This window comes from Moschus berezovskii, chromosome 16 (genome assembly GCF_049115385.1).
Source record: "Moschus berezovskii isolate FMDL1 chromosome 16, NW_MosBer_1.0, whole genome shotgun sequence".
NCBI lineage: Eukaryota > Metazoa > Chordata > Mammalia > Artiodactyla > Moschidae > Moschus > Moschus berezovskii.
Genome location: NC_142475.1, coordinates 8,654,092 through 8,668,926, shown reverse-complemented (window position 1 = coordinate 8,668,926; position 14,835 = coordinate 8,654,092). Strand labels below are relative to the sequence as shown.

Below are 14,835 nucleotides of genomic sequence, written 5' to 3'. Positions count from 1 at the left end.
CAAGCACTCTGGAAGAACCAACATTTTGAACTTGGCCTGAAAAAATCAGGGTGTCAGGGAGGCATAGTAAATATGCCTTGAGTAATATTTTCCTTGAGAAAATATTAAGTGTATTTTGAATAAAGAAGCCAGAAGAAATAAGCACTGAAAGTGAAAAGTGAAGTCACTCAGTCATCTCTGACTCTTTGCAACCCCATGGATTGTAGCCTACACCAGGCTTCTCTGTCCATGGGATTTTCCAGGCAAGGGTATTGGAGTGGGTTGCCATTTCCTCTTCCAGGGGATCTTCCCGACCCAGCGATAGAACCTGGGTCTCCCGAATTGCAGAGAGACGCTTTATTCTCTGAGCCACCAGGGAAGCTAAAATAAGCATTATTGAGCACCAATTATGTACTTGTGCATTAAATTTAATCGACAGCACAACCTTAAGGTTGGAATTATTACATTTAATCCAGAAATAAGGAAAATAAAGGACCAGAGGCAGTGAATAACTTGTCTAACTTAACCATCAGAAAACAGTGTCAAGGTTCAAAGGTCTTCTTGCAAAGCGAAGAATGAGGATTTATAACACTATAACAGAATGAAGTGCCATTTCTAGGCAGTTATAAAAGGGGCCTGGAGCTCAGGGTAACAGTGCGAGGGAAACAGACTTATGGAAAGACTCTACGGTCTCGGTTGTGGAAGTCATATGATTAGACGAGACCGACAGAAAGGACAACAACAAAAGGGCAGAAAGAGAGAGGACGCTAATGGAGAGACTGTTGAGAAACATGAGCATCTGCTCCCCTCCCAAAGGCACCCAGAGAAGGCAAGAGCAGAAATGTAGATAAACCAGGTTAAGAAGTAATTTCTAAAGGTATGGGAGAAGAGTTATTTCAAAATTAAAAAGATGGGCAAAACTCTAAAAATTAAAATATTAAAGAGTAGTGCAAAAAAATCCAAACCTACAAGAACTAAAAATGGGTCACAGACTACAAAGTCTCTATTTTAAATTTATTTTATGTGTATATTGTAGCCACGAACAACTGAAAAATAAAATTTTCAAAATTCCATTTACAATAACATAAAAAAACACATAAAATAGTTAAGAATACATTTAATGAAAGACAATACTATACGCTGTTCTCCAAACAGAGCTAAGCTTACTGAATTGTGAACTCATAATATGTTATAGTTGCAAGAATTTTGAAGTTCATCTTCTCAAAATTCTTCCTTTAGAGATGAGAAAACCAAGATCCAAGACAGCTAAAATACTTGGCCAACGTCATAAGGCTAGTTGCACAAAGTTACAACCTGAACCTAATTCACCAGATCTTCCAAAGTGTCATCTTTTTCACTACATCACCAACATAAAAATCAACTGATAAACTCAGTAAGTGAAAAAGCAAGAAGACAACTATTGGCATTTTATTACTATAAATATTCCTTTTCTTCGGAAATGAGATAGCTTCAAATATTTTTCTAGGTGCTTTTATTTAAAACATTACTTTTTCTGTAAAAATCTATCTTGGAAAAATACATTGGGTAGAGGTATAAACAAGTAAATTGGAATAAACTTTAGGTAAGGCAGAAAGCCTTTTGTTGAGAACCATTCATAGTTTTGGATCCTTCCTTCAAAAATCTGGATGTTTTTATGTTGTAATACATCTGTTTCTGTTCAACAGGCAATAAGGAGTCTCCAAAGTAACCCTGATTAGGTTTCTCTCTCCAACAATCAGAAGAAAACCAAAAGGGTATTCTGCCAACAGAAGGACAAGGCCCTCAGTTGGCTCCAGAAAGCCCCTGTAACAGCAGCTCATCCGTGCAAATGTGAGTGATTTCATGATTTTTTTCATGAAAATGACATACTGATTTTAAAGTCTTGATTTTCACATTACCTATTCCATCAAGCCAAAAATGTTTTACTGTAAAGTTTAAAGTCCCCAGTTCAGCAGAGCAAGCTCCAAGAACCCCACAGTTAGGAAATCAGTAACAATCAACTTTAGAACTGTTTCAAACCCTCACTTTTATACTTAGACTACCAAATCATGCTGTTTCTCATTTCTCTGAAGTGTTTAAAGAATCATCTGCTTAAACTTAGTCGCTAGCCTCAGCCTTCAATTGCTCTTTGCTATGTATAAATCTCACAAGGACTTGAATCTAGGCATAGGGGGTTCTAAGGACCAGGGTGGGAGGACAGGGCAGCTGAGGGGGAAGAGGGGAAAAGTAACCATCTCTCATTATAACAAAATTACCTGCTAATTTCTTGAGGAATCCATGTAAGCTGATTGTTGTTCAGATTAAGCAGGATCAAACTTTGTAAACCATCTGTTAGAAAATAATTTCAGTCACTTTAGCTATCTGTTAGAAAATAATTTTTAGTCACTTTTCAATACACCTTTGTTCTTGTTTTCTTGCGTTGGCCAAGGTTCATCGGGTGCTGGTAATTGATACCCTCTTAAATTAGTTTAAGCAAAAAGGTACAACTTACCACAAAGTTACAAAGCTAAATCGTGGCCCCTGAGGACACAGGAGTACCCGCCAAACTCACCACAAACTTGAAGCAGAAACTCAAAGGCACCGGTACCCAGGGCTGTTTTAGTTGTTTTTGAGACTTGCAAGAGGAGCCCCATAAATGTTTGCAAAGCACCATGAATCAAGTCCAAAGGGTCTTCTTGACCCGCGGAACTCATCCACCCAACAGAAAACCTGCCAAAGGCCCCGCAGCCCACAGGCACCTCCCGCCGGTAGGGGGTCTGCAGACCTCCCGCCCGGGGTCTGCTGTCTCTCGCGGACCAGGCAGGCAGAACTCAAGAAAGCGAAGTTAGACGCAGAGTGTGCTCCACTGCGTGCGAGTTCAGAGCCAGGGCCTCCCCGGAGCGGAAGGAGCAGATGTGCACTGGCCCATGAAACAGTTTCTGACTTTCCCCGGAGACGGGAAGGATCCGGGAAGTTCTGTGCGGTCTTTCGTGGAGAACAGGTCCTCTTCGGCCACCAGCGTCTGCGCGGGGCGCAAGACCAAGTCCAGGACTAGGGGGCTCTCCCCGCTCCCCGTGTCGGGTACTGTGGTGGCTCCCCTCGAGCACCCCTCCTGCGTGCAGGGCGCCGGGCCTGCCCACGCTACTCGTGGGCACCGTCGCGCCGATGCTTCCCAGCCCCTGGAGGAGGTCGATCTCCCTGGCACCACTACCAGTGTCTTGAAGTCAGTGATTCCAGACTGGGTGTACCCCGTTCCTAGGTACCTCTTCGTCACAGTCTCCCTGGTTGGACTTGGTCTCAGACCTCCTCTGTTGCTGCCTAGGCCTGCCCCGCCCTATCCTGTTTCCAACATGCTGGGCCCTGCGGTGCGGCGAGAGTCCCGTTAACAGAAACATAGTGTATCAGTTCAGTTCAGTTCAGTCGCTCAGTCGTGTCTGACTCTCCGCGACCCCATGAATCACAGCATGCCAGGCCTCCCTGTCCATCACCAACTCCCGGAGTTCACTCAAACTCATGTCCATCGAGTCGGTGATGCCATCCAGCCATCTCATTCTCTGTCGTCCCCTTCTCCTCCCACCCCCAAGCTTTCCCAGCATCAGAGTCTTTTCCAGTGAGTCAACTCATCACATGAGGTGGCCAAAGTATTAGAGTTTCAGCTTTAGCATCAGTCCTTCCAATGAACACCCAGGATTGATCTTTAGAATGCACTGGCTGGATCTCCTTGCAGTCCAAGGGACTCTCAAGAGACTTCTCCAGCACCACAGTTCAAAAGCATCAATTCTTCTGCGATCAGCTTTCTTCACAGTCCAATTCTCACATCCATACATGACCACGGGAAAATCCATAGCCTTATAAACATACATAATATGTAATTTTACACGTGTGTGTGTATATATACATATATATCGCAGTCCCGTGAACAACTTGCAGGCATTAGAGGCACCCATCCTCCACCAGTGGAAAAGTCCATGTATAACTTCCAGTGACGCTCCCATCTGTTCTTCCTCTGCACCCCAGGATTTAACCAACCCGGGAACCTGCAGTAGAGCAGTACTTGCCATTGAAAAAACACCCTGGTATAAGTGGACCCACAATTCAAACCTGTGTTGCTCAAGGGCCAACTGTACGTATTGGGGACACGTATATCCACAGTCCTTTGACTTCTCTAGGTAGTCACAGAGGATCTTCTGGGCTTCTGATGCTCCCTCAGAATCGCTGAACTGGGTTGTGATGGTCAAGGAGACACCCACTCCAGCTCCAGGCTAACAATCTGTCTCTCTCCAGGAGATTCTCCAAGTCTGGGAGATTATACTCTCTGGGAATCTCTACAGAACATAGAGTTTAATTTTTCTTTATAGCGTCTCTAAGCTTCATATTCATATTCTCTCTCTCCCGCGTTCCTTCACTCCTTCTTCTTTCACTTTTAAACATACTATCTCTACTTTTCCATGTATCCATATAGCCATCCCACAACTCCTGCGTTTGAATGGTTATGGAGTAGACAGAGTTCTCAGACTGAAATGCCTACAGGAACCTAGAAGGTAACTCAAAGCACAAGCGTGGGCCTAGCAGGGGTTTGCCTGGCAGGGGTGCACTGAACTGGCGAGCACATGCTTTTTGCCACAGGGGACCTGCATTTTGGCCAGCTCCCAGCAATTGGTGTCAAGTGGGAATGTGAGTCCATTGTTGCCTGATCTTCTTTTTCAGAGAAACAAAAAAGAGCCAGAGATCCAGACTTTTATATGAACTCTCTTAATTTGCAAATTTGGGTTGTTGTTCAGTTGCCAAGCTGTGTCCGACCCTTCATGATCCCGTGGAGTGCAGCACACCAGGCTCCCCTGTCCCTCACCACCTCTCTGAGTTCGCCCAAGTTCACAGGCACTGAATCGGTGACGCTCTCCAACCATCTCATCCTCTGTTGCCGTCTTCTCCTTCTGCTTTCAGTCTTTCCTAGCATCAGGGTCTTTTCCAATCAGTTGGCTCTTCGCATCAGGTAGCTAAAGTACTGAAGCTTCAACTTCAGCATCAGTCCTTCCAATGAGTATTCAGTGTTGATTTCCTTGAAGACTGACGGATTTGATCTCCTTGCTAAACAAGAGTCTTCTCCAGCACCATAGTTCAAATTCAGTGCTCTGCCTTCCTTATGGTCCAGCTCTCACATCCGTACATGACTACAGGAAAGACCATAGTCTTAACTATATGGACCTTTCTTGGCAAAATGATGTCTTTGCTTTTTAACACACTGTCTAGGTTTGTCATAGCTTTCTTAGCAAGAAGCAACAGTCTTCTAATTTCCAGGCTGCAGTCACCATCCACAGTGATTTTGAAGCCCAAGAAGAGGAAATCTGTCACCCCTTCCACCTTTTTCCCATCTATTTGTCATGAAATGATGGGACCAAATGCCATGATCTTCGCTATTTTAATATTGAGTTTTAAGCTGGCTTTGACCCTAATTCAAAATTTTAGAGAGGCAGACAACACAGAACCAACCTATTTGTAAACCAGATTCATCCCACAGGTAACCAGTCTGCAACTTTTCTCTTAGTTCATGTGGTTAGCTCAGACCAGAAAAACTGTTTTAGATTCTGTCATAAACCCCAAGAAAGAGAATGTGACTGACTCAGCGTGGGACACGTCTTACCCTGGTCCAGTCTACTCTGATGGGGTAGGGAGAGGGGCAAGAACAGCACCACACAATACATGTTGGACACCAAACTGCTTCTGCCTTTGGATAATCAAGACCTGGCATAGAACATAACTTAAGACACTCACATGAGATTTTCAAAGTTCAATAGCCCTAGATCAAGAAATAGAGAAACTACAGACCTTCAGGGGTAGGGTCCTGTACAGAGATTACATATATTTTTTGAACCTTAAATTTAAGAGCAACATGAGAAAAAATTTCTTTAAAGAAACCTAAAGTAGCATGAACCAGGTTGCTTAATAGCATTTATATACATCAGATTTTACCTGTTTGCCCCTCAGTGTAGTTCATAAATATTATTATGTACTTTTTTGCATGCCCTTAATTTTTTCTTATTTATAAACTGTTTTCTTTGTAAGTAAATTATAACTGAACCCTGTATCTATAAGTTTGTATATATAATGTACATACCATTAATAAGTTTATTACAGTTATTATTTTGTGGAAAAATATTTCTCCAAGACACATGATCTAATATTTAAAAATACTTTAAAGAGGTAGTACTAGAATCTACTTGTGTTTTTGTTATATATCCACAACTGAGACCCCATGAAATTATACCGTTAATAAATGCTGCTCATTGATAATGAAGACAATATACAGTACCCATGCCTCAGAAGTTCACAGGACGTCATAAATTCTATAGTTCTGATTTTACTCTTGGGGACACAGAAAGTAGTGAAGTGCCTTACATGAGTTAATGAAGCTATAAAGATTATCTGGATCTCTGTCATGTGTTCTATCCTTGAGTATAGTCTACCTATATTAAATAGGAAAAATGTCATATTAAATGGAGAAATTATTAGTTTAAGGGAAACACAAAGAAGAAATGCTATTTATTTAACCTCATATCTTTTCTTTAAAGTTCTCCCCAAGTTGAGTTAAGGTTCACATCCTTTTTTTTTTTTTTTAATTGGAGGCTAATTACTTTACAGTACTGTAGTTGTTTTTGCCATACATTGACATGAATCAGCCATGGTTGTATATGTGTCCCCATCCTGAAGCACCCTCCCATCTCCCTCCCCATCCCATCCCTCAGGGTCATTCCAGCGCACCAGCCCTGAGCACCCTGTCTCATGCATCGAACCTGGACTGGCGATCTATTTCACATATGATAATATACATGTTTCAGTGCTATTCTGTCAAATCATCCCACCCTCGCCTTCTCCCACACAGTACAAAAGTCTGTTCTTTACATCTGTGTCTCTTTTGCTGTCTTGCATATAGGGTCATCATTACCATCTTCTAAATTCCATATATATGCGTTAATATACTGTATTGGTGCTTTTCTTTTTGACTTACTTCTCTCTGTATAATAAGCTCCAGTTTCATCCACCTCATTAGAACTGATTCAAATGCAGCTTCACATCTTAAACAAAGATAGTCACTTAGTAGTTAAGATGGTGTAAAAAGTATAAAGAACAAGGAGAACTGTGGAGATGTTTCTTGGTTTGAGTTTCAACTAGTTTTCTCTCTGGTCCAGAAAAAGGGTGCTCAGATTTGACAGTCTATGTATACCCTGATTCTGAAAAGGGCAAAATTTGCTAACATTAATTTAAAACTTACTTATTTTCTTAGATTTACATGTAAAGAAATATATAATACAGCAGTTTAAAAAAGTTGTTCCCCAAATTCCCTAATTTCAAGTATAAATATCTCAAAACAAAAAAGACTAAAATTCTTTTTTCACGTTAGTTCCAAATTTTTCAATATAAGGAAATTAACTTTGACACTATGATAAATATGCTCTTATTTAACTAACTTACCACATACTCCAGACGCAAATCTATGGATCTTATTTCTAAATAAATGGAGCGTTTTCAGGGATGTAAGGTATTTCATCTCTTCTGGAACTTCTTCTAAAAGGTTATTTCCCAGATTTAGTACTGTCAACTGCAAACATATAGAGATTAATAAACTCATACTCATAATAAACTCATTATCCACCTTCAAATGAGAAAAAAATAAATAACTAAGCCACTTTTCTGAGATCCATATAACCTAAAAAAAATCATCATAACCTTAATTATTTCACATATACCTAAAATTATCTTTTATAAATAAAGTTATCTGAGTTTCATGTTCACTTATTTAAGTACAAGTTCTCAATTAAAGTACATAATTTCATTAAAACTTTATTACAAACCATTTCAAGGGTATTTAAAAACACAATTAATGACCCATTCATAACTCACTTGAGCAACTCAAGAGTATCCTAACACTGTGACTCATAGACTGGGAATCACTTAAAACTCAGCAAAGGGGCTAATTTCCTGAAATCAGAAATTAGCCAAAGATCTGAGGTCCTTCTGTCATACTAACCCCAAATGAATTTTTTCACTTAGGCCAGTAAGACATGGGTGGAGGTGAAGTAGGAAGGTAGCCATTAACATCACTGATCACAAAGTTCATACCAGAAACTATAGGAGGGTAGGGAAGATCTGCTCTACATGTACCTACTAACATCAGATTGGTCAGACACAGGAAAGACCACACATCGGAGGAGTTAGAAAGACCCTCTAATCCAATAAATCCATGACACAGGATTATTCCCTAAAGATGGTATTCTTCACTGATTTGAAATCAAATTGTAGCAAATAATGGATATTATAAAATGCTAACTATAATCTTTTAGACTAAGGAGAAGACCATGGAACAAGATGGTAGACATACATGGTGCTAGGGATGCTTCTATGTTGACACTTCGACTCAGTTTTCAAATTTTGAGCCTGTTTGTTTTCTTAATGATTTCTAACTTATTATCCCAAAGATTTCTAAATTCACAGACACTTTTGAATGACATTTTCAGGAAAGAGAAAAATATCTGTTATTCTGTTGGCCACAGAATAATGACTTTCTATTAAAACAGTTAATTTTGCTGGAAACTGTTTGTTTCTACAGTGATAATGTGTGCAGAATTTCCATTAAACTATGACTATACCTTGGTTCCCTAATTATTATAATGGATATCTGTGTTTAATACTTCTTCTTGCTTCTCCTCCATGTATCACCTTCACCAGGAAGCTATCTTCCTTTTGAGGTTGCATAGCACTGTGTAACGGAGAAGGCAATGGCACCCCACTCCAGTACTCTTGCCTGGAAAATCCCATGGACGGAGGAGCCTGGTAGGCTACAGTTCACGGGGTCACGAAGAGTCGGACACGACTGAGCGACTTCACTTTCACTTTTCTCTTTCATGCATTGGAGAAGGAAATGGCAACCCACTCCAGTGTTCTTGCCTGGAGAATCCCAGGGACAGGGGAGCCTGGTGGGCTTCCGTCTATGGGGTCGCACAGAGTCAGACACGACTGAAGCAACTTAGCAGCAGCAGCAGCACTGTGTAATTCCTATGACCAATTATTATCTTCTGCTTTGTATTATAATGACTCATGTATATATCTTACCTTTACCATAAAGTTGGAAATATTGCAAAAATAGGGCCTCTTTGCAATGCTGTCATTCATCTAGCATTCGAAAACAGTGTCTGGCATATAATAGCTGTTCAACAAATATTAGTTGAATGCTACCTCCTTAGATCGTTTAAAAAGCCAGTAGTTAAAACTGTGATTATGGCTCCACATCATTTGTTTTTTTCTAAATCAAGACTCTATTGAGCTCAGTCAACACCAATCTACCCAGCTGGATTTACTCCTTTCTAATGGGCGGCATGCTTGTTTTATTCTAGCCATCTGCTCATTCTCACAAAACCCTATCTTCAGTTCAGGGTAGTGCCTTAAATATGTATCCTAGAACTTGGGCCAGGCAGCTTCTCCTAATATTTAATTATGCTATGCGTGTGTTGTTGTTTAGTTGCTAAGTCATGTCCGACTCTGTGCTTGTAGCTACTAATTACCACTAGGAAATTCTATGCTATTTATTTTATCTTTCGGTTACTTTTTTTATTTTTAAAACGATATCCAAGACGAACTGGGAAAAACAAACCAACTCAAATGTCCACTTTTATCTGGAAGTCTTCCTAAACTAAATCATGACTTGATACCATTTTGGAATAAACTTAAATCATTCACCTGAAACATGTACAAATATGTTTGAGCTGGTATTTGAAACACTAGTCCTTAAATTTCTTAAAGGACAGTGAATATTTCCATTCACTATACCTAAATAGTACACGTCAGGTTCTGTAAACAATTTAATAAAAATAATTGAATCAAACTAATTAAAGAAAAATAAGATTTTTAAATTTTTTAATTAATATGTCTATGGCCAAGGTATGTGGAAGAGGGCAGCATTAGGACTCAGTTTGATAATTTTTTTTTTAATGGACAATTTATTTTTTAAAAAATTTTATTGGAGTATAGTTGAGTTACAATGTTATGTTAATTTCAGGTATACAGCAAACTGAATCAGTTATACATATACATATATCCACTTGATTTTAAAATTCTTTTCCCATACAACCCTGATGGCTCAGATGGTAAAGAATCTGCTGGCAATGCAGGAGACCTGGGTTTGGTCCTGGCATCAGGAAGATCCCCTAAAGAAAGGAATGGCAACCCACTCCAGTATTCTTGACTAGAAAATTTCACGGAGAGAGGACTCTGACGGGCTACAGTCCATGGGGTTGCAAAGAGCCAGACACAACTGAGGGACTAATACTTTCACTTTCAACACTTTCCCATATAGGCCATTACAAAGTGTTGAGTAGAGCTCCCTGTGCTATACAATAGTTTCTTGTTAGTTATCTATTTTATATATAGTAATGTGTACATGTCAATCCCAATCTCCCAATTTCTCTCTCCCTCCCTTTTCCCCCAGGAACCATGTTTAGTAACTTAATATATCAAGTCAGATTTCTCAAAACAATTATAGTTTCACTGGAAATCGTTTCAAGGTCGAGCATGACACCTAATCTCTAGAGCATCCCTCTGACTTTTAAGAACTATTCCCTTAGAGTCCAAAGTTAATCCTATGGGAACTGGCATTTCTTATTCAACAACGTTGGAAAGAAGCTTCTAAAGAAGCAAGGAAAGAGTTCCAAATCCCAAAAAAGAGGAATTACAACACAAAACTCATTCCATTAAAATGCAAACCTTTAAATCTTTGGAAGAGCTAAGCACTTGGATGTGTGAGTGGGATGGGGCTAAGCTTGTGTGAACAGCCAACATTAGTAGGGCACTCTGCACGAGACGAGTCACAGAGCAAGGTGAGAAAGGAGGGCTGGCGCTCCCCTGGAGGTCTGACAGTGAGAGGGAGCAGCAGGAGTCCCAGTGGGGGCTCAGGAGGCTTAATGCAGCCTTGGGCACACAAGCAGAAGCAAGAGGAGGAATCAAAGTAGGGCAGAGAGAAGGAATTCACTAGGTGCCAGCACAGGGTACACAGAATAAGGAGGCCCTGTTCGGATAGCAGAGCCGGGCGTGGCAAACAGAAGGCACTGCCTATGCTTGACGGAGGAAGAGCGCACTTCCAGAGAGTGAGACAGGACAAAGGACAGGCTCGATGTGGACAAACAGCACAAACATCAGGCCCTCACCGTTCTGCCAGGCTCAGTGAGACCCAGCATGCCCGAAGAAGGGGAGATAAGGAAAGCTGTTGCAAAGGCTTTCCCCGGGTCCCTCTGCATAACTCCCATCTTCAGATCTCACCTCAGTTGCACTTCGCAGGTCTACCGTCCCTGATTTCTCTGACGACAGCTCCTCATAACACAATATAATTCTTCTTCATGACACTTTTCACAATTAATTACATCTATTTGCATATTTGATTACCTTTCCCCAGTGAACCTAAGAGTAGGGACCCATGGATGTTTCCATTCCTTTTCGTACTGTCAGTATCTAGCAGAGGGCTAGTCTCCTAGCAGGCATTTGTTAAACACAGGAAGGGAGGGAGGCTTTCAGGGAGGGAGGTGACTGGGCTAGGGGTCATCCAAAAGGACCATAAAAGTATGAAAAATAGAAACCATGGCTATATGACAATTTGCAAACTACCCAACTCTGCTGAGAATTGCCCTTATTTACTGTCAATTATTTGTGGTCAAATAAAAAGCTATCACAGACCATATCTTTGTCCTGGGCAGCCACACATGTGAGCCACTCAAGGAGATCACTGCTCTACCACCATTGGACTTTATGATGCATGTCAAAATATGCTGTACGGAATTAGAAATAAAGGCAATTTGTTTCTTTCGGGATTTTAAAACCCGGAGTGACTTACCTTAAAGGACCTTAGTTTCTCGATGGTGCCATAATCATGACAGCCCTGTGCCTGATTAGGTTGCACTTTGAGAATGGCTTACATCCCATCCCATTCAAGTCGACACTCAGTGGTTTACTTAGCGCCAGTCAATAGGGCCAAGACAAGGCCCCCACCCTCACGAGTTAAAATAAAGTGCTTCTTTTAATACTGTTGATATCCCAGCACTTCAACAGTCCCAGGCCAAATGCGTTCATCCTCTGTTACAGGACAGAGGCAGAGTCAAGATGGAAGAGTACGAGGATGCTGAGTTCACACCTCCTCACATCTAGGCTAACTGCCAGGCATGGGGAGGGGACCTCAGACCTCTAAGGCACGGAAGGAATCTCCACGTGACCAAGTAGAACGTGGCAGAGGAGGGCGGGAAGTGGAGGTGGGCCGTGACCGGCACACAGCATGGGCCAGCGTCACAAGCCTGCTGGGTTCCAGCCTGAACCTTTGGGCCCCTTTGACTGCAAGGGTCCTGAGGCTGTGCCCACGCCTGCGACCAGGACCCTTCCTTCCCTTTGCTGTTCTGATTCTCTTTCGCTTTGTTGTTTTCATTTGTGTTTCTACTTTTTCTAATAAATTTTTTAATTCTTCTAATTTTATTTTTTATTCTTTGTTATTGTTCTGCTCCCTTTTTCTTTGCTGCCTTTCATTTTTTTTTCCCATCATGCAGCTTGTGGGGTCTTGGTTCCCAGGCCAGCTGTGGGGCCTGAGTTCCTGTGGCAAAAGTGCTGAGTTCAAACCACTGGACTAACAGATAACCTCAGACCCAAGGGAATATTAATCGGTGTGAGCTATTTTGGAGGTTTTCATCTCCTTACCAAGACTCAACTTCACCCAAATGCCTGCAGACTTCAATGCCAGATGCCTCAAGCAAAACAACCAACCAGACAGGAATACAGTCCCACATCAAAAAAATTATATTACAAAAAATGTGGTGCAGACAAAGGAACAAGGGGAAAATCTACAAGACCAAATAAATGAAGAGGAAATAGAAAACCTACTGAAAAAGAATTCAGAGTAATGGTAGTAAAGATGATCCTAAATCTCAGAAATAAAATGGAGGCACATATCAAGAAAATACAAGAAATGTTTAACATTTGACTAAAATGTTTGACTAAAGCCTTTGACTGTGTGGATCACAACAAACTGGAATATTCCTAAAGAGATGGGAATACCAGACCAACTTACCTGCCTCCTGAGAAACCTGTATGCAAGACAAGAAGTAACAGTTAGAACTAGACCTGGAACAACAGACTAGCTCAAAATTGGGAAAGAAGTATGTCAGGGATGCATATTGTCACCCTGCTTATTTAACTTATATCCAGAGTACATCATGTGAAATGCCAGGCTGAATGAATCATAAGCTGGAATCAAGCTTGGTGGGAGAAATATCGATAACCTCAAATAAATGAATGAAACCACCCTAATGGCAGAAAGTGAAGAGGAGTTAAAGAGCCTCTTGATGAAAATGAAAGAGGAGAGTGAAAAAGCTGGCTTGAAATTCAACATTCAAAAAAGTAAGATCATGGCATCTGATCCCATCACTTCATGGCAAATAAATGGGGGAAAAATGGAAACAGTGACATACTTTATTTTCTTGGGTTCCAAAATCACTGCAGACTTGAAATTAACTTCAGCCATGAAATTAAAAGACACTTGCTCTTTGGAAGAAAAGCTATGACCAACCTAGACAGCATATTAAAAAGCAGAGACATCACTTTCCCAACAAAGGTGCATACAGTCAAAGCTACGGTTTTTCCAGTAGTCATGCATGGATGTGACAGTTGGACCATAAAGAAGTCTGACTGCCAAAGAATTAATGCTTTTGAACTGTGATGTTGGAGAAGACTCTTCAGAGTCCTTTGGACACTAAGGAGATCAAACTAGTCAATCCTAAAGGAAATCAATACTGAATATTCATTGGAAGGACTGATGCTGATGCTGAAGCTCCAATACTTTGGCCACCTGATATGAAGAACCAATTCACTGGCAATGACCCTGAAAAGGTCACTGGGAAAGACTGAGGGGCAGGAGAAGGGGGTGACAGGATGAGATGGTTGGATGGCATTACTGACTCAGTGGACATCAGTTTGAGCCAACTTAGGAAGATAGTGAAGGTCAGGGAAGCCTGCTGTGCTGCAGTCCATGGAATCACAAAGAGCTGGACACACCTTAGTGACTGAACTAAAAAGCAAAAACTAAAGAACAAATAGCAATGAACAACACAATAACTGAAATGAAAATACTCTAGAAAGAATCTATAGCAGATTAACTGAAGCAGAAAAATAAGTGAGCTGGAAGATATTAATAGAATGGTGGAAACAATTGTCAAGGAGCAGAATAAAGAAAAAAAAATCGGTCTGACAGTATCAGACAGCTCTGGACAACATTAAACACAGGCAGATCTGAATTATAGGAGTCCTAGAAGAAGAGAAAGGGTCTGAGAAAATATCTGAAGAGATTATAGTGAAAACATCCTTAACGTGAGAAAGAAAATAGTCAACCAAGTCCAGGAAGTGCAGAGTCCCATAAACTCAAGGAGAAACATACAGAATCACATATTAATCAAACCAACAAAACTAAATTAAAATTTAAAAATACTGAAAGGAGCAAAGGAAAATAATACAAGGAAATCCTCATAAGTTTATCAGCTGATTTTTCAGCAGAAACTGCAGGCTAGAAGATAATGGCAGGATATATTTAAAGCAATGAAAGGGGAAAACCTACAACCAACATTACTCTACCCAGCAAGGATCACATTCAGATTCAAAAGGTTTATAGACAAGCCAAGGCCAAGAAAACTAAGCACCATGAAACCAGCCTTCTGACAAATGCTAAGGAATTTATCTAGACAGAAAAAAGATAAAGAAAACATCCACAAAACAAATCCAAAACTATTAGGGAAATGGCAACAGGGACATACATACTGATAATTACTTTACATGTAAATGGATTAAAGCCTCCAACCAAAA

At 40.7% G+C, this 14,835-nt stretch overlaps 1 protein-coding gene across 1 annotated transcript in view; it reads right to left on the bottom strand.

Moving 5' to 3' along the window:
- Positions 1-14,835, bottom strand: part of LRRC69 (leucine rich repeat containing 69) — a 68,368-nt gene that overhangs the window by 33,052 nt on the left and 20,481 nt on the right. The window contains exons 2-3 of the mRNA XM_088844658.1: positions 7,429-7,555; positions 2,235-2,307 (exon numbers count right to left, since the gene is read on the bottom strand). Of these exons, the coding sequence (XP_088700784.1) occupies positions 2,235-2,307; positions 7,429-7,555 (200 nt within the window). The remainder of the gene's footprint in view (positions 1-2,234; positions 2,308-7,428; positions 7,556-14,835) is intronic.